Below are 25,367 nucleotides of genomic sequence, written 5' to 3' on the forward strand. Positions count from 1 at the left end.
CCCCCCGGCCACCACGGCAGACTGGCCAGGCCTCCCTGTGGCAGCACCAGGCCCCTCACGACGGGCTCTGGCCAGGCTTTCCAGCTTCTGGTCCGGGTACCCCTGCCTCACAGCCTTCACCGCAGACTAAGCCTGCGGCTCCTTGAGCGGGCGCCCTTCCACATGCCCGTCCTTGTCTGGGACCCTCTTCCTCAACTTGAGGGGGAAACCCCACGTGCCTTCTTCTCCATGAAGCTTCCCAGTCGTGGCCCCTTCTCTCTGCCGCCCTCGCAGAATTACGGTGGCTATCAAAGCCCCCGGCACGTCAGCAGTTGCTCAGAGTGTGTAACTACGCGCAATAAAGTGGACTTGGTTCCCCTGTCAAACTCCTTTGCTATCCTCACAGGATTCTGAGTGAAAGGCCCTTCTCAGGACCTGCTGTATGCAGATACCTGAATCAGGGCCCCCCCATTATCAGAATTAAGATTGGGGGCCCACGGTGGGTGAGTTCAAGTACTCCATCCCTCGAAGATGATTTCCTCTGATGACAGAGAAGTAAGAAAAAAGGCTGATTTCTTCCTGGATTTGATGCACACTTTATCCATCTGACTGTAAGCTCTATGAGTGCAGGGACTGAATTCATTTCTTTGCTCACTGTTCTAGCTCCAGCCACTAAAACAGCGTCTTGCTTGAGGACCGTTCTCATCAATGCTTGCTGAGAGTATGAATGCCTTGTTTATATTTATTTCCCAGGTCGAGCAAAATGCCAGGCATGGTCACACTTACTGACGCTACGCGGAATGAATGAAAATCCTAGCCTAAGTTGTAAGTGAGGCTGCTTCCTTTACGCCAAAACCAAACTTGACAAAAGACTCTCCCTCAGAAACACACACCTGCCTTCCTTCTCCGAGGCTGCCGCCTCCCCCCTTTGTCTTGGTTTCTGCGTGTGACCCTGAGAAACAAAAAGCAGCTTTGTCTTCCTGGAAGGAAAGGCTTCACAGAAACGCAAAACGTTAACCTTCCCCCACAGCTGCATTTAACACATCGGGTGGCTGGAAACTTGGGGGACTCAGGAAGAGATTCATTCAAAATTCAGACAATAAAAAAAGAGGTGCCTTCACATCTTCAAAATCCCGAGACCCGCACATTCTCCCCCTTGAGGAGCAATTCAAAAATGCCCGTGCTGTGCTCCAGGCCCCTCCAGGGCGGCCCTTTCTGCCGTGCTCGTTGGCTATTCCCAGAGCAGCTGCCCACTTGGTGCGTGCCGGGGGCAGCAGTCGCCACAGCATCAATAAAACTGCCTTCTGCCTGCATCTCTAACTGCCCAGTGCTGGTGCTTCAGAGACAGGGAATTTGTCAATTTTGCCTCTGTGCCAACCTGGCTGTCCTAGGAGTCCTGAGGCTACGACCAACCCAGAAAGAGATCTTCTTTACTTCTCTGCACTCTCCCAAGATAACCAGAAACAATCATAAAAAGGGAACAAAGGGATTACAAATTAATCGGCCCTCTCTGGCTCCTCTGACTGCAAAGATACGATTACAAACCCAGGATTTGCAAGAGCCCTCAATTCCTCATTAATCTCCACTATCGTTTCTGTCGCTGCTTTTTTATTTTTAAAAGCTCCTTTCTCAGGCAGGGAATGATGGGGAGCTAGGTTCTTTCTTCACTCAACAGTAACTGAAAAATATGTCCTTAACATTTCAGAAAGCAGATCGTCCCTGCGCTATAACCACTAAAGCGTGGAGGTAAAATGGCATGAGTATCCTTCATGTCACCATCTGTCTAAATTAATGAATTCAAGCGAGAATAACCTAAAACCCATGGTTTCTTTGGAGAGCATGACTCTGATAATCCAGAAAAATTCCAGGGCTTAAGAATCTCCAACGTCTTTACACTATACTTGTTTTTGTAGAGCATATTTTAACTGTTCAGAAATGTGCAGTGAGGGAGTTCCCTGGTGGCCTAGTGGTTAGGATGCTGGGCTTTCACTACCGTGGCCTGGGTTCAATTCCTGGCCTGCAAGGCACATGGCATGGCCAAAAAACAACCCCCCCAAAAAAAACAAATAAAACCCCCCACAAAAAACAAAACCAAGAAACGTGCAGTGAGTGTCTTCTAAATTGCGTTTCCCATGTGCCTCTGCTGTCTCTGGCCATCTGGAGCAGGGCCTGCAGAGAGGGCAGGTCCTGACATCTTCCTGCCAGGTTCACTCCATGGGTCAGTGCTACAGAGTAATCAGAAAGCAGTGAGGGCTTTTCTCCTCTTTCCCAGCAGTGTCTGCAAACTCCATCTGGGCAGAGGTTCTGCCAGTGACATTTCTGCCCTGGGAGCCAGGGACCCACACTCTTACTGAGAGGGGAGAGAACCCATGAACTGGGGTGGGCTGAAGCATTCACCAGCTACTAACTGGCATTGATCCTGGCACACGACTCACGGTGGCTGCTTGTCTACATACCACGGGGGCTCCCACTTCTGCTTTTCTCTGGCTAAATACCTGTCCATGTGCTTCAAACTCATGCTTGGCAGAAAGCTGAGGATGGGGCTTAGAAGGCAAACAGGGTGAAGGTTCCCCAAATGGTGCTGGGAGAGCATCCACCCAGGCCCATTTCTGCTGTGCCCTGCCCTTACCTGGGTACGGAACTCTTCCTTTGGTGACCAGCTCTGTAAGTAAGATTCCAAAAGACCACACGTCAGACTTGATTGTGAACCTCCCGTACAGGGCTGCTTCGGGGGCTGTCCACTTAATGGGGAACTTTGCACCTGCAGGAAGAACACCCGGTTACTTGTCAGGCAGAGAGCATGGCGCCGGGCGTGGGGCTGGGAAGGAAGAGCAGGTGGAAGTGCTTTCCTGGGACCAGCTTCAGAGAGGAGGATGGGAAGGAGCGGGGACAGGACACAGACTAGGACTGAGCAGCTGTGGGGTCTGCTTCTGGCTCTGTGACCTTAAGCAAGTCCCATCAAAGTTCTGGCCTTTAGAACGTGAATCTACAAATCTATTGAAAGACATAGGCTTGGTCTGGAGGTAAGGCTAACTTGTGATTTAGGAAACTATATATTTTTTCTTTTGCTTTCAAATAAAGTTATATTTTAATAAATACACATAGTATTAAATCATACTGCTATTCTCAAGAACCCTTTAGTATGTAAGACCATAGTCTGCTCTTACTGAGGTACATAAAAACCACATCAAGCCACCACGCTTCTCCCAGGGTGGAGGCCATTTGCTGCCGCCCAGGTGTTATGCTGAGATGGGCTGTATTTCCCCAATGCCTCCTAAATCTACAGCAGAGAAATGACTTTGCCTCTGGCTACTTCCCCTGTACACTCTCTTTCTTCCTTCCACCCTTTCCCCTGATAGTGGCCACCTTTAATTCTGGGATAGGTTTTTCTTCTGCACTGTATGATCCCTTGCTTACCTCCCTACCTTTCTCCTACCAGCCAGACAGGGTAGTATCTAATGTTTGTTTTTAAACAGTGGTTTTATCTCAATGACTGTCTTATGAGTCTGATTTCTCAAGACCAAGAAGCAAATTTTGTGCCAAAGTGAGTAGAATCTTTTCTCTCAAATGTCTCCGATTAAAAGAATCCTTTCTCTAATCAAAAAGGAAGGGTGGGGTCCACCCTGCTTCTTCTGAAGCGAGATGTATATATGGGGAATTAAAATTGATTCAGCAGCCTGCACTCTCACACATTAGGCTCAGCAATGATAAAGCAGTTTCAGATATTTCATTGAACAAACTATAAGGGAAACACAGGCAATTTTTATTAGTGATGTGAACACAATTATATGTTTAAAGCTTGTTAGTTTTACTTAGGAACTCCTAAAAAAAAATCATACAAAGGCTGACAAAATGAGAAATTTTCACAGTATCTTCTATGAAAAGCCATTATGTGTAAAACTGGCAAATGATTAAAATCTTTGAATTAGCAGTGTTTTAATAACCAGAGGTTATGATAAATTACAGCAATTAGATTTTTGTTTTAAATACAGTACATGATAACACCTTCAGCAAATCTACCCTGGCATTTTCTGGCAATATAATTTTCCTCTCCATCTCTTCTATGCCCATGTGAAATGAAATTAAAAAATAAATCCTACTATTTTATTCCATTGCATCTCACATTAACACTGGAGCAGAGAAGTTATTCTATAGTTTTTCTTCCTTTTATGCATCGAGTTATTTTTAATTAGCTATGTTTCTCAAGCATAATTACTTATATCTTTGCTTAAGTGTTGCAAGGTCTGGTATTCTCTGAACAGTCATTTTGTTTTTAAAGTTTCTTTCAAAGCATTCTTCTCACACTTCCTATCCTCCAGCATTCTGTTCACGCAGCTTTGGACTCTGAGCCTCTGGGATTAATGTGATAGATTTTCTTCAGTGTCGAGAGCCGACTTTGCCCTGGACCAAACCTCAGCTGGAATTCTCTTATTTCAGAGAATTAAAGGTATATTAAATTCATTCCTATTTAAACCATCTCTTGAGCCAAATGGCTTGGAAATCTATGTCTGTCTCCGAAGCAAATAGAACATTTTTCTCCACTGTGCAGACACAAATCCTGCAAATAAAATGACAAGCAAAAAAAGCCTTTCTTCCCTTCTTGGAATCACTCCACGTTGCTCAAGATGTGAGTGTTGCTGAAAGTAAACTATTTAAAATTGGGATAAAGTCATTTTGGATTTTCTGAGAGAAGATTTCATAATTTCAGATTAAAAAGAAGCAATTATCAATATATCAGTCAGTTGTGCTAGTCTGCTTTATTATTTTCTCATTGTATCATCTACAACAAGAACTATAATATATAAACCTTCAAAATATAAGTTGAAACAAAGGTTGTAATGGATCTCTGATAGGAAATCATTTGTAGATATGTGCTTTGACTTGCAAGCAGGAGCTTACTTACATAAATTTATTTTGCATTAGTTTTCTTTCTAAGATAAACAGTGTATTTATACCTAATACATTTTGGAGGGGAAAAAATGAAGAATGTCTTTGTCTGATTTCTCCTACTTTGTTTTGGACCCCAAATAGCAGCCACTTTTGACAAAAGAAGGTTCTCTAAAGATAACTCACAGTTTCAAGGAAGACAAAATGTTAAATTAAAGCACTTGATAAGCTGTTAGTGATTAAGTGAGGTTTCAACTGAGAAGAACTAATCAATGCTCACTCTTCTACTCATCTCATTACCTCAATTTCCCCTCATTTTCGTTTCCCCCCTCCTGAGGGCACAGATGCAGCTCCACATCAGGGAGAGTTCACCTGGGGCTTGGGCAGGGGTCTCTGCAAATGGCCGTGCGGTTGCACACTGCAAATCCCGGTCTCTGAGAACAGCATCCCTAAGGTTGCCCAGGATACCACCCTGCTGGGGGCTGGATGGGCTCTCTCCTTGGGTAAAGTTAGGAAACCTCAGAAGCCTGGAAGGAAGGACCTCCTAGGTGTAAACATTGCCTTTTCCTTCAAAATAAAGTTCTCCTCCCTCAGATTTTTTCATAGATATCACAGCAGGCATAAAGCCAGGATCAAAGTTGTCTTCTAATTGGTATGGATTTGTAGAAAAAAGGGGACAATGTCAGGACACCTACACCACAATGAACTTGGTGTTGTCATGTAACTAGCTGATTTGTTCTGCCTGAAATCCTCTTGTTTGGGAGCAGGATTAGATGCCAACACAATTTCCTCTCCTTTGTACTTCACTGGAGGAAATAACAGCAGCCGATGCAGGTATGATGATCTGTGCCACTGATACCACAGGCTGTGAAGGACCTGGAAACCCTTAGTGTGCTTGTTCAATGTTTAGGTGAACTAAAAAATACGGAAATTATCATCACTCTAGTTTTTATTTCTTACTGAATTAAACAGTTTAGGATTCTTTTAAGCCAATAGACAAAGGCCACACATAATCTATATGTATTTATGTATGGACTGGAAAGCAGCTTTTCCACTGGTGTTTTCCGGGCAGTGTCTGCAGATTTTACCAACTTCCCAAGGTTAACTCATTGCTGAAAGCCTGACTTGGTGCTGTCACTGGGGCCCAGGTCCTGGAACCACTCTACAGGTAGAGTATCTTTGTACTTTGGTCATTTACCTCCCAGAATAGCAAGAGGACCAGCTAGCTTCAGGCTAAATCATTTTCTGTGTCGAGTAAACATAGCAGTGTTTTAAATAATCATTTCTTATGGATACCTCACGCCTGCTTCTCTAAAGTCTCCGGAGATGTGAAACGAGTGGGCATCGGTGTTGGGACCAACAGGGGGATTCTACTCCCGTGGCTTCAACAACTATCCTGACTCCAGTGATGCCTGCATTTGTATCATCCGATAGGACCTCCCTTCCTGAGTTCCTGACCCGTAAAACCAATTCCCTCCTCAGGGCCTCCACTGGGACCTCATAGAGCCTCTCAAACACAATATCCAAAATGTATCCTCCCCACGATTCTGCTGCTTTTTCAGTGTTTGCTGCCTTGTAAGCTGCCTAAGTGAGGACACCAGAACGCTGAGAATCCTCCTTCTGGAGGCCGTGTCTACTGGTTCTTCACTGTGCACTCAGATAAGCAGCACGGAGCCTACCTAGACGAGCTCGACAGATCTTCATGGCGCTTTAGCGTCATCCACATTGAGTCGACTTCACACCCTTGAAGGTGTCTGTCCCTCTTCATCTTCACTACCTGCACTCCAGTCCTCACTTGCTCCCTGCCACCTGCCTCCTTCCTGCACTGCCTTCCACTTGGGCCCCCATGCACACTCTGGTCCCTCCTCCCCACTCCCCAGCCTCCTCCTGTTATCCTGGGCCTCACCTCCTCTGTTGCCTCACTGGCCCCATGACCTTCTCTGACCGTCCTTCCTGCTGCAGGGCCTCCAGGCAGGCTGTTGCCTTTGCCGCAAGTCCCACCCTGCTCCTGCCCCATGGTTGACTCCTGCTTTCCTTTGTTCCTGGCCTAAGTGCTTCTGGCACGGGAACCCTGGCCCGGGCACTAAGACTGGGGCAGTTGCCCTAGCTCTGCACTGCCAGAGTGTCTGGTTCTTTGCAGCTGTTACCATTTAAGTGCAGTAAGCATGTGAGCTGTCAGAGGTGCGTTTTTCTCCAATAGATACTGTCCTTGGGGGCCGGCGCCTGTCTTTCTGGATGGCCACCCTGTCTCCAGTACTGAGCCCAGTGCCTCGTGCACAGAAGGCACTAGATAAGGGGGTGCTGAATGAATGAGTGACTGGACACTGATTAGCCCATCCGGCCTTCCCTTCCAGGCTGAACAACCTCGGTTCCCTATGGGGCTTATTATCAGTTTCCTGCTCTCTGGCGAGTCCTCGCCTTGTCCTCGGTGACCAGTGTCACTGTCTATAACCATCTGGATGCGCTTTTAAGTGTTTGACAACTGTCAACTACAGTAGAAAAGCATCTGTCACACACTGCTGAAACTTAAAAACACCTGGAAAAACCCTGATTTTAGTGTCAGATGAAGTGTGTTCAGAACCCCTTTGGGTCTGAGTGAACCTGTCTGAGGTGGCGGGGATCTTGGACTTGGCTCTCTGAGGGGCCTGGGGGGTAAGAGCCGCAGAAAGACAAGGTGGCCAGAGGCCTTGGAGCATTCACAGCAAAACAAAGTGGAAAATCCTTTTTTTTTTTTAACAGACTGGGATGGAAGCAGGTGACTGGATAGCAATCATTCAACCTCACTGGTCTTCTTTAGAGTAAGGTCAACAACCATCCATGTTTTAAGTAAGAGAAAGGAGAGAGTTGTGGATTTATTCAGTTATCAAAGTTTGTCCACAAGACAACAAAAGACTCCACCCCTGCTGGACTGGTTTTGTTCTCTCTCTTCCTACCATAAGTATTTCTGGAGTTTCCTATGTGCCTGGCATGGTCCTTAGTGCTGGGGCTACCATAGTGAATGCAACCTCCTGCTCTCAGGGGGCCTGCAGGCTAGCTTGGGAAGGAGATAAAATAAATGAATGGCCATTATATATGTCAGACAGCGACAAGTGCTATAAAGAAGAATAAAATGGGCTACAAGCACAGATTTTGTGGGTTCTTCAAGTCACACTAAGGACTCCGGATCCCACCTTGGTGTGGTGGGGAGCCACTGGGGCCTGTGAGCATCCTCTACCTCACCCTCTCCTTGTCTTTAAAACATGGAAATAACACGTTATTACCTAGAGAATGATCTGTGATGAGCCAGAATGTGAAAAGCATTTTGACTTTTCAAAACTCTTGAAAAGCATCATGACATTTCAAGGCCTGTGGATGTCTATTAGCAATTAGGTAGATCAGTGGTCCCCAACCTTTTTGGCACCAGGAACCAGTTTCGTGGAAGACAATTTTTCCACGGACTGGGGTGGGGGAGGGGGGATAGTTCAGGCGGTGATGCCAGCATTGGGGGAGCAGCAGATGAAGCTTCGATCGCTCATCCGCTGCTCACCTCCTGCTGTGAGGCCCGGTTCCTAACAGGCCTCAGACTGATACCAGGCCGGGGGTTGGGGGCCCCTGGGGTAGATGATGTGCCTATTGTCACTTCTGTCATCATGTTTATTTAACTTGTGGCTCTAGTCACATTTGTGCTATTTAGCACACTTTTCACATTTGGGTAGTACAAATCATCTCAGAAACAAAGGAGTGAAACTTAGCATACTCAAACACTTTGTAAAGCTCAAATATTTCTACAAGAAATGAATGATCTTTTCTGAGTTTATTCTTCCCTGATGCTCTTCCTTTCTTTTTAGGCATTTCTCTTGTCTCTGCTGTAGGCTTTTCCTCAGTCTCCCTCTCACTAATTCCAAGTGTGCTAGAGGCCTAAGTGCTGTAGACCGTTCTCTCTGCTGATTCCCCAGGGGAACATGCCCTCTCTCATGACTAACCCTGCCCGGCATCTCTGTGTGAACTGGGCGGGAAACACTGGACAGACTCTGTCTTTCATCTGAAGTCTTGGTTCTCAATTTGCAAACGTCTAAGGGACAAAGCCTCTAGGATGTCCCGCCTTTATCTCAAAGGTGGCAACTACAAATCTAAATTTATTTTTCATTAAATCATTTTACTATGCATAAGACAGTTTGTTATAAAAGAAATTCTTGTAGGTGCAAAATTTTACTAGATGACTGACAAAGTTGATTCTCACTTTAATATTCTAGGATGCAAATGGAGTTCCTTTCTACTATCCCTTTTCTGGGGGTCAGATTCCTACTCTGCCAGGCTTCAAGGTGAAAAACCTGAAAGCTGGTTGGGACTTCTCCCTCTCCTTAAAGCCAATATCCAATCCACCAACAAGGCCTCTTGTTTCCCTCTTTGACAAGTCTCTCAAACTTTCCCTTTCCTGTTTAAGTTCTCTGCCAAAACCTGATTTGGGTCCTCATCCCTCTGGTCCTCAAGCCATGGTGCCCTGCCTTCAGCTCATTGTCTTTCCAATTAATCCTTTTTTTTTTTTTTTTTTTTTTTGCGGTACACGGGCCTCTCACTGTTGTGGTCTCTCCCGTTGCGGAGCACAGGCTCCAGACGCGCAGGCTCAGCGGCCATGGCTCACGGGCCCAGCTGCTCCGTGGCATGTGGGATCTTCCCAGACCGGGGCACGAACCCGTGTCCCCTGCATCGGCAGGCAGACTCAACCACTGAGCCACCAGGGAAGCCCCAATTAATCCTTTTAAACCTCAGCTTCCTAACGTCCACAGCTGCCTCCCCAGCAACCATACAGTGCGTTCCCTACTGCATTAAGTCAAAATCCCCCACCCAGTTTTCTAGGACCCACATATCTATTCAACTTTGGTTCTTGCTGCCCCAAACACACAGTTACTCTAGCTTAGTTTGCTTTCCCGTAACCTGTACCCTGCACTCAGCATAACCATGAACTTGCCTCTTCTACACTAACATACCCTAAATGTCACCTCTCCTTCCGCCTGCTTAGCTAAAGCCTGCTCAGCTCAAGTCCCACCTGCCTCATCAAGTCACCTGTGACTACTCCAGCCTTCATCGTTCTCACCAGGGCTCTTGGGAATCAGTGCTATAAACAACAGTTTAATGCTTGACAATAGTAGCTCCCACAATAGCTAGACATATATTGAGTGCTTGCTAAGTGTCAAGCGTCATGCGAAGTGCTTTACACGTACGAGGCAGATACCAATAACGGCCCTGTTCTACAGATGAGAAAACGGAACAGAGGTAAAACGATATGCCAAAGGATGCATGTAAATGGTGGAACTGGGATTTGAGCCAAGGGAGTCTGGCTCCAGACCCCAAACACTCAACCACTACTGCCACGCCCATGTTTCCAACACATCTCTCTACTAGTTATTTCGTCTTTCCTTAAATAGAATGTAAATCCTTTGAGGTTGGAGACCATGTTTTATACTGATCTTCTCCACAGTACCTTGCCTAAGGCTGGTTAAACAACAACCGCTCAATAAATGTTTTAATTGGCTAAAGGGTCAACCTAGCAGTTTATTCAACACTGATGGCCACAGAGATTCTCTTCCTTTACACAAATTTAATCAAACGGAACAAAAAAGAGAGTGACACAATGCAGCTGTGGAACAAATAATTATTTTCACCCTTACAGTTACAGGAAGAAAATCCTCCTCACCACACTCCAGGACGGTCTGACTGAAGGCTCTTGGTTTTTAAGTGAAAACAGGGTGACCAGCTAAATTCATTAGGTCAGGATGGCTCATCCCTACCCCCAGGTCCCAATCAAGTTAATGAAGGTCCTTTATCCCCAGGGGCCAGGTAATCTGCTTTCTTCTGCCTTAAACAGAAACAGTTCTCACTTGATTCAGTTACTTACAGTACTTTATGCATCTTGGTGCATTAAGGCAACAGCAGCAGCATTTCAAACGCTCAAATGAAGGCTGCAGAGCCTTTCACTCTCCGGTCTGCCTCCTGGACTAAGTGTGTGGAAGTCAGCCAGGAAACGGGGAGCGAATATTCTTTGTGACAATGCAAAGACGTCAAATTGTGGGCTGGGCTGGGTTGGGGTGGCCATTTGTGGAAGGCCAGGGCAGTCATCTAGGAGAGGGGCTCCAGCGGCAGGCAGACCTGGGTGTGCACACTGGCTTTGTTGGGTGACCATTTAAAAGCCCCCTCAGTTTCAGTCTCCTTGTCTGTAAACTGGGGATGATGATAACCTCATGAGGTTGTGATGAGAATTATAAATAATTTACAGGGCTCGGCACAGCACCTGGCAACTCATTATACCTAAATACATGCCACCTGTTATTTTACTTGGCTCTTAATGCAAAGGCACTGAGTTGCATCAGGCCAGCCAAAGCTCTCCAAACTTCAAGGGCGGGAAGGAGGATGAAGAAAACCCAATACACTCAGCAACCAATCACTGAGAACTTACTCAGCATCCAGTGAGTCCCCAGCACAGTGGGACTCACCTCCTGCCCTAGGACACTGCAGGCAGCTGTGGGACAGAGCTCACAGGCAAACCCAACAGAAAGCTAAATTGTGGTGCCGGCTTTAGGAACAAGAGGTCTCAGGAGAGAGGGGAAAGAGGAAGTACCCAGGGATTGGGGGCTTGGGTAGAGGCGGCCACATGAGAACGCTGCAATGTGACCCTCGGTTCTTCCTGGGGCTCCAGGAAGGGGCCGGGAGAGGCCTGGGGCGGGGTTGGGGGGGGCATGGGCGGTGGGTAGCTCACATCACTGGCTCTTACTGGATTCCTGGACTGTCAAGCCTTTCTCTTTCTCTCTCTCTCTCTCTCTTTTTTTCCCCATGGTGACCAGGCCAATTCCACAGCCCTGAAAATATCCCCTATGGCTAAAACCTGGGCCAAGGTGGAGAAGGCAAAGCCAGCAGAGAGTAAAAGCAGCCAAATCCTCCCTACAGAGAATGCAAGTGGTGCCCTAATAGCATTTGCAAGGAGGAAAGGCATTCATAGCAACAACAGACACTGTTTTTCTGAACCAAAGATCCATCCAGAACCCTCTTTAGTTATGAAGCCTCAAACTCTGCAAATTACATCCAGTATTAAATAATGTGGAGTACTTCAACTTTAGAGTTATCCTGGAGAATAAAAGAAACCATGAACTATGCCAATAACAGGAAGCTGATTATATTGGTGGGGGGGGGAGGAAAGGAGGGGTAACAAGGCAGGACTGGGGTAGGATATCCTGTGAAGGAGGTAAAGCTGATCTGACCTGGAACTTTGTGGTTATTCAAACAAAACAATGATTTCATACCCAATAAAACTTGGCAAAGCAAAACTCAGAATTTTCACAGTAGGCCAAAGGAATGACTTTGGAATTTCCCAAACGTGTCTGGAGTAATACAACTGTGTGTTTTCCAGTTATTCCTGGTGACACGTTCTGTTGCAATTTCTACTTTAGGTTCATAAGGTTTTAGCACCACGTTTATAAAAAAAATAAACGAAAAGTAAATGGTACAATGGATTGAGATGATATTCCATCTGAAATGCATAACGGCAAGCAGGCAGTCTGAGAAGGAAGGAGGTGGGGAGAGGGAGGAGTGCTGTCCCCCCTGGGGGTGTGGGTGGACGAGGACCACGTTCGGCTAAGGAAGACAAGAACCCAGGACCAGAGGCAGGGCCTGAACACGCCGCAAACGCGAGGCTTGATTAGCCAGGCACGGATCCCACGTCTAGTGCGGCTGAATTCGCGGAAGGAATATTCAGGCTGAGAGGGACGAGCCAAGTCCCAAGGGGAGCCCCACATCGAGGACCAGACAGGAAGGAGTAGATGGTCCCTCAGCGGGTATTAAAAGCCTAATCAGGACAGAGGGGAGCAAACCCAGCACCGGGAGAATGGGGGATGAGGCTGGAGGCAAGGCACTGGTCCTGGAGTCTTGCAGTTGAGGAAGGGCGGGCAGGCAGGTAAACTGTGGAGGGGCAGAAGTGCCTTACATGGAGGAGAACAGAAAGCAGGCTGTGACATTTCTTCTACAAATCTACGCGGTGCGGGGGGCGGGGGCGGGGGGAGAGCCAGAAGGGGAGGGGAGGAGCTCGGGCTGCTTGCCTTTCCCCATCACCCTCCTCCCAAATGGTGACCAGTGACAACCCAGGAGAACTCTCACTTGCAACACAAAAGTAAAGAATGAAATTAATTAGCATCTCCTGAAATCATGGGTGTTTGGTCCCTGTGCTCTCAGGAAGGAGATCTAAGACTTATCAGGAAGACATTGCCTGGGATTTCCCTGGTGGTCCAGTGGTTAAGACTCTGTGATTCCACTGCAGGGGGCACGGGTTCGATCCCTGGTTGGGGAACTAAGATCCCGCATGCTGTGCAGTATGGCCAAAAGGTAAAAAAAAAAAAAAGACTTTGTCTGAAGTGCCAACTGTGTGTGTGTGTGTGTGTGTGTGTGTGTGTGTATGGGGGGGTACTTGTGGAAGTGGCTATCTTGGGTGGAATTGAGGAAAGGAGGAGCCCTGCTTGCTGTTCTAGAACATCAAAGTGCTGAATAATTCCAATTATCCTTCAGCAAAAGCAGAACAAAAACTCTGATTCATAGCCTGAGTACGATGGACATCACATTAGTGATCTTTTATCCAGAACAAAAGGTAAGAAAGCTGCATGGAGGGCTCTGGAACCATCTGTATGCTGCTGTTCAGGGTGGTGAGAATTCAGAGCTAAGTAAAAAACGGATGTCTGGGGTTTAGCTCAACACAGAAATCACCTCAAGAATCCAGTCACCCCCAGTAGGGGCACTGGGCCTGGGTCAGTCTGACATCATGTCACAAAGTCTGCTAGGCAGCAAGGAAAAGCACTGGGGTTGGAGATACTGCTTGGGAACAGCTGGTGGTCATACTGAGGGTCTGGTTGGGAGCCATGAAGAAATGGGAGGAAGAGACGATGTACAGAAGACAATAACCACTTTGGGTTGCTTTTCCACACCACTCCCCCGGCCCCCCAGCCTGTGCCTCGGGGGAGACCAGCCCCATGCTGCTGTGCACTCTCCTTCAAAACATGGGACAGTTTTCACTCGCACTGTCTGTCCCTGATTATCAGGATGATGCAAATGCAGGAGTTCCTTCTGCCAGCAAAGCAAGACAAGGAAGCCAAGTGACATTTTTGATGTTTGCTGGCAGTATGTAGCTCCTATTTACACACTTTAAAATCACAGAGGGTGACCATCTGCTTCCTTCTTGATGATTACTAAGAAACATGGGTGCACAGACCAAGGACTTGCTCTGACCGTTCAGAAACAACTGCCAAATTGCTTTGCTCAAGGCAGCACAAAGGAGAGAGAGACCCACACAGAATACAAAACGTGACCGCCCAGTTCAGAGAAAGGGGAAAGGTATTCAGACAAGCGGGCTCTCAGTGACCAGGGCTTACAGCAGGCCCATCTGTCCCCCAACCCCCGGCCCCCAGGAGCAGAGTCAGGGGGCAGCCGGACTATGCGGATGGAAGGAATGAGTCCACCTCCTCCGTGCAAACAGTTTTAATTTGAAAAGAAAGAGTGGGGGAGGAAGGGGTGAATTTTCTTTTCCTTTTAGTCTTTGGCTTCCACACGTCCTTTCTCCGAGGAAAACACGGTCTGCACCACCCACGTGCCTCTCCCTAGCAATGTGACCCGCTCCCCCCGCGCTTAACCTGGCCCCGGGGCTCCGCTGTGACCGCGCACGTAAACAAAGCATCCCTCTCGGAAAAGCCGGTGGAAGCCCGGGTGCGCGGTGGAATACAAATGAAGGCCCTCTCTGCCTGTGACGGCAGTGCACCAAACTCGGGATCTGGGAGGCTTGATTGGAACCAGGCTCGGCTCAGGCATGCAGCCCTCAGCTCAGCAGGAAGGAGGGCTGGGACCTGGCCGAGGGCAGGGCGTTCTGCGGGGGAGCCCCGGGCTCTCAGCAGACACCCCCCGTGACCAGCAGCCCTGACCGTGGCACGGGCGGCGGCGTGGTCCGTTCAAACAGACGAGCTTCCTGCTCAGCGCTTAAAACAATGGCTGCACTGGAAAGGGGTCTGCTTTTCGTCAAAGGATGATTTGCTTCTCTAGCATGGGAAGAATTAGATTAAATTCAATAATTAAAAGGGTTTCTTCCCCTCCTCCCCTGACATTTGCTGTTCAGGTCACAGCACACTGTGTGGGAACTGCAGTGCTGTTGTTGACAGCGAACAAGAAACGCATGTGCCGACGGGGGCAGAGGGAGGGCATCTCATGGCGAGATCAGCCTTGATCTGCCACCGGATTACAGGGGCCTCAGAAGAGGCTGATTAATAATTCTGCAGGAGCCCTTGAGCTGGAAAGCTGGCGTTCTGAGTCTGATAATCCCCAGTCATTGCAATACAAAGGAAGGACAGGAATTGAATTCACAGTTCTGAATTGTGAAAATCAAAATTTGAAAGAAACAGGGATCCACTTCTTCCTGACTGTGTTTCTCAACCTAGCTGCCTGCTTGTTTGTGTTAAATGGCTACTGTGATTTTGAATCCAAAATCTGGTTATATTTAATTAGTACAGGCATCTGGGATTTCTAATACACAAAGAGTTATTAAAGTAACAAATCTTTCTAAAATATGTTCTCCATGAAAGAATGTGTTAATTTATGCAATAACATTTTTTTAACATGAAATAATCAACATGAAAACCACAACAATTATGAATTCTTTGCAGTCAGATTTATACATGAATTTTCCTCCAGATAATAATCTATTCAATTTAAACCCTCAATACTGGGAGCATTTGAACAGATATGTTTTTCCTCTATTTAATACACAAACCTTAACCTACAGCAAGTTTTATACAAAGTCCTAAATGCCCCTGTTTTTACATACATTCCAAAGATCCAAAGATTAAATCGCCTTGACATTTGCTTTCTCAACAATGATCCTGTCGTTAACTTAGACCTTAAAACAAACAAACAAACAAAAAACCCCAAATACAGAGCAACTCTAAGTTCCTGTCTTTGTGATGATTCAATTCAGGAGAGGAAAGGGTTAAATAGGCAGGTCCTTCATGTGGGAGACCCTATGGAGGGGGTCAGGAAAGGCCAAGAGGGGTGTGTATGTGGAGAGAGAGACAGAGAGAGAGAGAGAGACAGACAGGAGGGAGAGAAAGAAGGAAGGAAGGAGGGAGGGAGGGAGGGAGCATGCAGTACTATCACTTCACTGGATCAAAAGTAGCGATGTTACTATTGGTACCTCTACTAACTAAAATTATACAACTATCAGCTCAGCATCTGCTTTGTGCTTTATGTATATTCTCAGGGAAGTATACGACAATTCTCTGATGAAGATAACTATTATTATCCCTGTTTTCAGAGGAGGAAATAAAGGCTTAGAGAGGTTAAGTAACTCATCCAAAGCCTCACAGCTAATTAGCAGTGATGCTACTGTTCACATCAAGATAGTTTGATTTCATGGGTCATGTTCTTAACCAATCCAGTCCCTGCCATCTCTGGAAGGGGGTGGTGCGTTTGCACATGCATGTGTGTGTGCACGTGCAGACGCATGCACAACCATCAGTGACACTGCTGAGAATGCCCATCGGATGTTTAGAGTTGACATGATTAAAAACAACAGTGGCAAGGAGGCAGGGACAGTTCTCAACAGAGAAGGCAAATCTGCTGGAGAAGATGGTGAGTAGACCACCGGCTCCCAGCTGTGTGGTCAGAGGGGCCCTTGGGCATGTAATACGAAATGGTGACTGCCCAGATAAATAGAACTGGCTGTAAAATAATGAAATAATATATTTTTTCTCTTACAAGATTGATTTTTCTTTACTGATTACTAATAGTTTTTTCCTTAAAAATCTTTTTTAGGTAAGAAAATAAAGACCCCTTTCAAGGAAAATTTACATCAAACACAAAAACTTGAGGTTATAAGAATGGTTTTTATATTTCACAACCCTCCAACAACTTTCATAGAGAGCCCATTTAATTCTCACACTAATTATGTGAGGTTATTATTTTTATTACCTCCATTTTACAGATGCTAAAAAATGAGGCTCAAAAAGGTTAAGTGATTTGCCTGGGGACACACCAACCTTGTAAGTGAGAGCTAGTTCAGACTCGGGCTTCCTGACTGCCAACCACAGCTTCCTCAGCCTCATCAGGAGGTTGCCTTAGCAGCCTACAGGGAAGTACACCACCAGTAAACAACACAGTGACTGTGTATTCTATCTTTAAAGATATGGCCACAAAACCTGCTGGGTGGCATAGGCCTGTCCTAAGACCAACAATTCCACTGCAGGGAATATACCCAGGAGATAGGAGGACATGACCGCCACCATGGCAGCTAAATTCATAAAGACCCTCAGTTAGAAATACCAGTAGAATGGAAACACGGATCTATTTGTACAATGGAATACTACTCAGCAACGAAAAGGAAAGAACTACTGTTACGTGCAGCAACATGGATAAATCTCACCGACCTGATGAGAAAGAAACTAGACACAAAAGAGTAATACTGTATGATTTGTTTATATGAAGTTCAGTTGCAGGAAAAAGGAATCTCTGGTGATAGAGGTAAAATAGTGGCTACCACTTGGAGTGGTGACTGGCTGAAGGGGATGAGGAGGTCCTTAGGGGGCTGGCAGTGTCTGTATCTTCATCTGTGGGTGGTTTCAGGGGCATATACGTATGTAAAAGTTCACTGAGTTGTACACTTCAGACTTATTCATTTTATTGTATGTATATTATGGCTCAAAAAAAAAAAAAAAAGGTGTCCATGAAAGCAAGCCATTCTGATACATAAGCCAGGTCTATCTGAGCTTGTTATGTTTAAATCAACATTAGTCAGCACAGAGCCTCCTGAAAACTCATGAAGAAAGTGGGTCAAGAATTCTCCCACGGACTGTGTGAGATCTGGAGGAATTGATGGCTGGAGGGGTTGGGATCAGACCTCAGGGGAGGGTGCAGGCGGCTTGGGGGTGAGAGGCCACGGTCAGCTGAGGGGTGGTGCCGTGGTGGGGAGGGCTGGGAGGTGAGGCCCCATGGCCGTGGCAGCAGGTGAAGGCAGCCCGACTGACCTCCCTGGGCTTGGGCACCAAGCTGGGACATACTGCTCCAACCACCTCAAGCTCTACAAATCCCAAGCCAAACTCACCCTCGTTCTTTGAAAATAAGACCTTCTTCCCAACTCACTCACTCGTATTGTTGGCAACTTTATCCTCGTGATTACGTGCATGTGACCACGAGGGAATTACCTTTGATCCCTCTCTCCCTTTCCAGAATGGTGTTTGAGCCTTTCCACGTGTCTACAGCCCATTTTCGCATCTGTTTATCCCCCAAGAACTTAGTCTTGTCCAGGATATGATAACAAGAGTCCTTTTCGTTTACCAGTCGCTACGTGCTGGGCACTGCACTAAACAATTTACATGTGCTGTTTCACTTAATCTTTGCAAAAAGGAAAGCACAAACCAGGTAAAGTATATTTGCACTTTACAGATAAGCAAGCTGAGGTGTGGAAACGTTAAGTAACTTGCCCAAGGCCCCAGAGCTGGTGGATGGTAGGGCTGGGGTTCAAATCTGGTTCTACTCCAGGCTTGCTGCCTGCCCCCGTGCAGTCTTTGGCTTCTTTCTATCAGCAGCTCCTAGCAAAGCCCTTTCACTTTGAAAGGCGCTCAAATAATTAACTTTGTCATTGTTCAGAGATCCTGATTGGACAGAACGTAACAAGAGTTTGTGACTAAAGAAGATCTAGCTGCTGTCACTGGGGGACATGCAGAGGTAACAGAGAATGAGCGATACCAAATGATTTCTAGCGACCTCCAGAATGCTGTCGGCCGAGGACTACCCCCCCAGGTTTTGGGTCTGGTCTTCACCTTCTCCCCGACACGGGGCTGCTGCTTACAGTCCAGTGGGGCAGGGAGGAGGAAAGGAACAGAGGAGGGTCAGTTTAACCCAGGTCCCAATTCAAGCTCTGCTGGTGCCCGGGGAAATGCCAGCTCATCCACTCAGGGGGGTGGCAGACATTTCCGTGTGCCTTACATGGGAACCTCACAACTGTGTTGAGAAACAGTGGTCACCCACAGTCCTAAAATACCTGTGACTGGCACACGCTTCTGAACACTGCCCACACTTCCATAATCAAGATGCGGCCTGGCTGTGGCCTGTGGGGAACATAAAACCTGATGTGCAAATATCTTCAGGCACGTGCAGCAGCTGTCTGGAGGAACTGACTAATCCCCCGCAGAAACTTCATCATGAAGCACGCGTGCCATCTGCAGAGCACACCGGCAGACACACACCAGGCCCTTCCTGCCTCGTAAAGTGGCCCGGGCAGGGCAGACCCTCGGGAGGCATTTTGTAAACAGCTGGGCTGTCTCAGAGCTGGCAAATGAAGGTCTTCCAACTCCCTCACACATGCACTTTAGAAGGTGCCCCTTAAAACCTTTTCCATAAAATAAAGGGGAAAAGGAGCTTATGACTAACCTTCTCAATTTTTATTTTCTGTTCTTTTAATCACTGTCTTGATGAGAGACAGTCAGCATAGCTTAAGAGGGCAGATGCAATAGGGCCAGCCATACCTGAATTCAAATCCTGCCCCTGCCCTTTTACTAGCTGTGTGACTTTGTACACGTTACTTAACCCCTCTGAGCCTGTTTCTATCTTCTCTGCTCCACTTCTCACATTTGCCCGCTGGGGCCTGGCACTGGGTAGGTATCCTATAAACGCCCCTGCTCCTTCTTTTTCCTCCGTTGCAGCATTTCTTTTATTCTCCTTGAAAATCCTGGGGCCCAAGTCTTTGTTTCCCCCCCACCCAGTTCAGTTCTCCAGTTCATTTACTTCTCCTTACTTATCTCCTTCCAGTGTTTGGCATGGATGGGAAAATACTTGTAAAAGGGAAGAGAGAAGAAAAAAGAATTTTAAGAGGGAAGGGTGGAGGATTCTATTTGGAAACTAAGGGTGCGAAGCTGACCCTTTGAAGGGCGTCAGGACAGCATCTGGGAAGGTGATGGTGGAGGTGAGGAAGCCACCAGAAAGGCAGTCAGGACAGCTCTCTAGGGAGGAAGGCAGGATGGCCAGGGCTGAGGGTGGCCACGCGGGCCCTGCCTCACAGCAGCAGCACACTGTGAGGGGACAGCTTCGAGGGGCTCCTGACATGCCTGCCCCCGGACTCCAATCACCCAGGGCCACAGCCAGGGGCATCTCACCCCGTGAACGAAATACCCAGCCCTGTCGACAGCATCCCTGCCAGCATGCTCGGGCTTCTGGCCCTGCAACCTTCTCAGTTATTGATGGTTCAAGACTGTTAACAACAAATTCTAAAGAGTCCAGAGCCCAGGAGAAGGGGAGAAACAAATCCTGAACTACTCCCTCCAGCCCCAGAATTCCACTCACACACGGAACAATGCTGACACGACCCACTCCATTCCCACCCCTTCCTAAATCAAAGATTCATGTCTCGCAACCTTCACCTGCTCTCCTCTCCTTCCGGGTCTGTGAGCTGGGATCTCAACAGGTTTGCCTCAGGGTATACTCTCTCATTTAGGCCCAGGTCTCAGACCTGGGGGCACTTCAGACCCTCTTAGCTCATCTTGACTCAAGATCACATCCAAATTCCTCTTTGGACTGTGGAGCCAATCAAAGCTGCCTGTGTGCCTTTGATTAGTGATATGGCACACCATCTGGCCCTGCCCTGGGGGTGGGTGGGTGGGGAGGGTGGTGTGTGTGTGTGTGTGTGTCTGTGTGCACGTGCGCATGTGTGTTGCTTGTTGTGTGGGCGTTTGGCTCCAGGACAAGAACTGCCACGTGCTGGGGAAATTCAAATAGCCGAGCTGTCTGACCGACCTGTAATTTAGCCCTTGCACAGCATCTGTGCAAGGCAAGGTCTTAGTTTAGCGTTTTTCCTCATCACTTGAGACTGCTGAGAAGGATAAAGGGAGGGAAGAATTGGCATGAAATGAAAGAATTAAAAAAGAAGGAAAGAAAGAAGAAGAATGGCAGAGGTGGCCATGATAACCTCTAGTAGAAAGCACTGCCCTGTAATCCACTCCGGTCACTGCTCAGCCTTGCTCGGAATGACTAGGCTTTGGTTAAAAACAATAACAATGAAGGTGACCCCTTTCCTTCAGACACAAGCATTATCTTTTCCATGAGGAGCCTACATTGACTGCAAACTGCACACTTAGTTCCACACATTTATCCTTTGACCACTATGTGAGGTTCCAGGAAGAAAGGAAATAGCGCCGGGAATTCCCTCCCCGGTATCTAGTGCTCTAGAAGCATCTGAAAAGCTGTCCCACTGGAGTGCCTGCTGGTTTGAGATGTATTTTATGTAGAGGTTAATTCCTATAAATCTTTGGAGGGGGCAGGATGGAGGGGATGATTAAAGGAGGTGGAGCTTCTCCAGGGACTGAGTTATTCTCTTCTGTCGGCCCTCTACATCCCCTTTCTACTTGTCTTCTTCCTGCTCTGGACCCATCAGGACTCATCAATGGGCTCCTTTGACCGCTGGCTCTAGTGGGGTTTGGCAGAAGATCTGGAGGACGGCTGAAGAGTGAGCTTGGCCACGCACCCCCCAGATCTGCCCCAGCTGCCCGTCTCCACCCGAGGGGGCCTCTCTGCACAGCTGCTCGTTCTTAGTTCTGGTGCTGTTACCCGCTCTGGGATGCCGCATCATGCCCTGTCGGTTTTCCTAAACCCTGCCTGGGCCATTGTAAATAACTCCTCTACTAAATTCTCCAATGAGCGTGCCTTCTGTTTTTGGCTGAGACTTCGATGGAGTGATGAGCTACACTATTCGACTGCTCTCTTGGCCTTCCGCAGCCCTCTCCTCCCAAGGCAAAGTGTCCCGAGCCTGGGTACAGGGAGGAGGGCAGCACGAGCCAGGAGGACATCAGCAGACGCTCACGCACCAAAAAGCAACATCTGGTTCACGCACTGAACCCACAACAGTCTCCCACCTGCAGAGCTGTCAGATTCCCGCCAGATCAAGAAGGAAGAACCCAGCCAAAGAATGACAGCCCAAATATTTTCTGAAGGAAGGGAAGGAGGGAGGAAGGGCTGGGTGGGATGTGACCAGGAGCCTTCCTCATTCAAGTGCCCACCTTGTCTTGCTGTGTACTCATTGTCCTCGATCAACCTGGCCAATCCGAAGTCAGCGATCTTGCAAATTAGTCCATTCCCCACAAGAATGTTTGCTGACCGCAGGTCTCTGTGGATATAATTCATGCGCTCGATATATGCCATTCCCGCAGCAACCTGTGGAAACCGAGGAACACATGTTACATGTGGCTCCATGGACTCCCACGTCAGTAAATCTAAGGCAGGAATCGAGGTACCACAGGGCCTACCTGTGCTGCCATGTCCACAAGGTTTGGTAACTTCAGAGCTCTTCCTTCTCCATCTTTTAAGAAATCGAGTAAACTTCCTATGAGCAAAACATAAAACCATTTCGATTTCCTTTGAAAGATAAAAATTCCCGATGAAGGGCTGTATTTGGTTTTCTTATTGGAAATAACGAGGTAATTAAATGAAATAGTGCTATCGAAAAAAAAAGGTTTACACAAAAAAACAGGGCAGAAGAAAATCTATGCACTGGAATGCGGCAGTTTTACCTTTTAAAAATAAACTATGGTGGGACTTCCCTGGTGGTTCAGTGGGTAAGACTCCGAGCTCCCAATGCAGGGGGCCTGGGTTTGATCCCTGGTAGGGGAACTAGATCCCACATGCATGCCACAACTAAGAGTCCGCATGCCACAACTAAGAAGTCCTACAGGTCCTGCATGCCACAAGCAAAAACATGCCGCAACGAAGATCCCGCGTGCTGCAACTAAGACCCGGTGCAGCCAAAGTAAATAAAAATTTTAAATAAATAAATAAAAACTTGATACCTTTAAAGAAAAAACTATGGTGACTCCATTTCTAGGGACACCACAAATGGGATTAAAACTAGAAAAAACAGGACTCAATTCCCTTTATGTCATAGGAAGAACATATTGAAAGGCTGCACCACTTCAATCTCATTCCCAATCAGCACCCCCAACAAGAGTGAAGTGGGGAAAAGAGCACCCAGCCGAGTGGTTCCCAAAAGGTGGTCCTGGACCAGCAAGAATGGCAACCCCGGGGGAACTAGTTAGAAATGCAGACTCTCGGGTCCCATCCCACATCTACTGAATCAGAAACTTGGGAGTTCTGGCCTAGAAACTTGTATTTTAAGAAGCCCGTTAGGTGACTCTGATACAAAGTAAAGTTTAGAATCACTGGCCCAGCTTATTGACAGATTTTAAATCAAGAAAAGAGTATCTGAGGAATAGAGGGTGGGGCAGGTAGCTCTCCACATTAGATCATGGCCAATCAGGCCTTAAAAGATATCTGAAACAAAACGGCTGGAGCTTTGGAGCCACTGTGATGACACAGCCTAAGGAGCTCAGAATGAACACTGGGGCTGAAACAATCACAGGTAGAGGCTGGAGGCTCATGTGATCATTGGTGACTTTTTTCATGCTTTAATCACAAAGTTATTTACCAAATAACCCTGGGTACAAAGGACAAACAACCTGTCAGGAATAATTCCAAATATATTTTAAAAGAAAGTATGTGGAAAGGAAAAATTACACCGGTGTCCTCTGACGTACAACAAATTGTCTTTTAAGGCTGTTTCTTGTTTGGTTCATCTATTTTTCCAAAACAAAGTGATCTTTGGCCTTATCCCCAACAACACTGCTTTGATTAGAAAGAGAGAAAAAGAATGAGACTAAAATGTGCTCTTTAAAAGCATGTCTTTCTACGTCGGATGTTTAAGAAGAGAGCTGAAAAAAAAAAGATGTTGAAAAGATGGAGACTAAATTTAACCCAGAGATCAGTGTCTGATATTAATTGTTCAGCCCTGCAAAAATTTAATTTTTAACACAAGCTCTGGCATTCCAAATAACAGCAAACTATTATAGCTCTCTGTATCACCCCTGATACTAAAAATGAATTTCTTTAATTATGGAGAGAAGCTGGAACTCCTGACACATGCAGCATGCAAAAGGTACTGCGCTTCACAAGAATCTGGGGGGCAAATTCAAGGTCATAGACTGTTCTTAAAATGTTTTCATTAGTGAGCACACAATTTGTGCCTCTTGATAAGAATGCTTGATTCATGGAGAAAGGAGGAAAAAAGCAAGCAGGCAGCTCCATTTCCCTCCCCAAAACAAGCCTGCAGGTCCCCGTGAGGGAGAGCCCGAGAGGCCTGGCCTGACCTTTATTCATATACTCGGTGACAATGTAGATGGGCTCCTCAGACACCACCGCATAGAGCTGGACCAGTTTGTCATGCTTCAACTTCTTCATGATCTGTGCCTCCTCAAGGAACGATTCAGGGGACATTGTGCCGGGTTTAAGAGTCTTTATGGCTACTTTTGTGTTTCCATTCCAGGTACCTGCAGACACCCCACAATATCAAGTCAAACCAAAGATCCTCTTTTGATGGAAAAAAAAGTTGTTTAGTGAGTAGCTATTTGCATAAAGTTGGATTTTAACTTAAAAAAACTTAACATATTTTTTTTGTTGAACAAAGACAATCAAACGTAAGGACTCTGTCAAGTATTTTCAACAGGAAAAATGTGTTTAGTTATGGCTATATGATGGTTTATAATTCTTTAAAATTTTTTTGTGATTTTGATATGTATCACTTTCCTTTTCTGGCTCAGCCATGTGATTACAAATTTGTATAAAAAGCTCTGGATGGATACATCTTTTTTTTTCCTTCCAGTTTTACTGAGATATAATTGACATACAGCACTGTATAGGTTTAAGGTATAAAGCATAATGATTTGATTTACATACATCACGAAGTGATTATCACAATTAAGTTTAGTGAAATCCATCATCTCAAATAGATACAAAATTAAAGAAATAGAAACAATTTATTTCTTGAGAACTCAGGATTTATTCTCTAAACAATTTTCACATATAACATATGGTAGCATTAATTATATTTATCACGTTGTACATTAGATCCCTAGTACTTTCTGGACACTTCTTTATAAGGATGAAAGTCTACGGGTTAGAACAGGACTGGCCATCCCAGAGCCATCCCTTAGGCAGTAGAGTGAGCATGGAAGAAATTAGATTAAGTTCTATTTCATGGGGTGTGCCATTTAAAAATACATGGCAACACACTGAGGATGTTTGGAGATTACCTCTAGACTTTTAGTTGTCAGCAATGGATAAGCTGCTTGACTGAGTCCTTGAAAAGTTGAGCTAAGTGTGCTGATAAGCATTGGCAAGAAGCTCTCGGTCCACTTGCCAACACTTCAACCAGTGAAGGAAAATTCCTCAAGCTTACTGATGGTCAGCCACAAGAACAATGACTTCTATCAGATAGACTGGAAAAATTAAACAGCAGCTAAGAGGGAATAGAGATACCTGAACTTCACATGTTTAAAAAAAATCTAGGAGGTTCAGAGGCAGGCCTGGTTTATGATCACCATCATTTACCTCATCTATAAAATATAGAAATGGAACTGGATTCTCTCTCCAGTCTTTTTCAGCACCAAATTAAAAAAAAAGTCTAAAAT

The 25,367-nt window shown here is 46.4% G+C and overlaps 1 protein-coding gene across 1 annotated transcript in view; it reads right to left on the reverse strand.

The window, feature by feature from the left end:
* Positions 1 to 25,367, reverse strand: part of FYN (FYN proto-oncogene, Src family tyrosine kinase) — a gene marked incomplete at its 5' end in the record, with an annotated part of 50,914 nt that overhangs the window by 8,722 nt on the left and 16,825 nt on the right. Inside the window, 4 exons of the mRNA XM_079716701.1 lie at positions 2,609 to 2,740; positions 21,909 to 22,062; positions 22,155 to 22,231; positions 24,048 to 24,227. Of these exons, the coding sequence (XP_079572827.1) occupies positions 2,609 to 2,740; positions 21,909 to 22,062; positions 22,155 to 22,231; positions 24,048 to 24,227 (543 nt within the window). The remainder of the gene's footprint in view (positions 1 to 2,608; positions 2,741 to 21,908; positions 22,063 to 22,154; positions 22,232 to 24,047; positions 24,228 to 25,367) is intronic.

This window comes from Hyperoodon ampullatus (assembly GCF_949752795.1).
Source record: "Hyperoodon ampullatus genome assembly, chromosome: 12".
NCBI lineage: Eukaryota > Metazoa > Chordata > Mammalia > Artiodactyla > Ziphiidae > Hyperoodon > Hyperoodon ampullatus.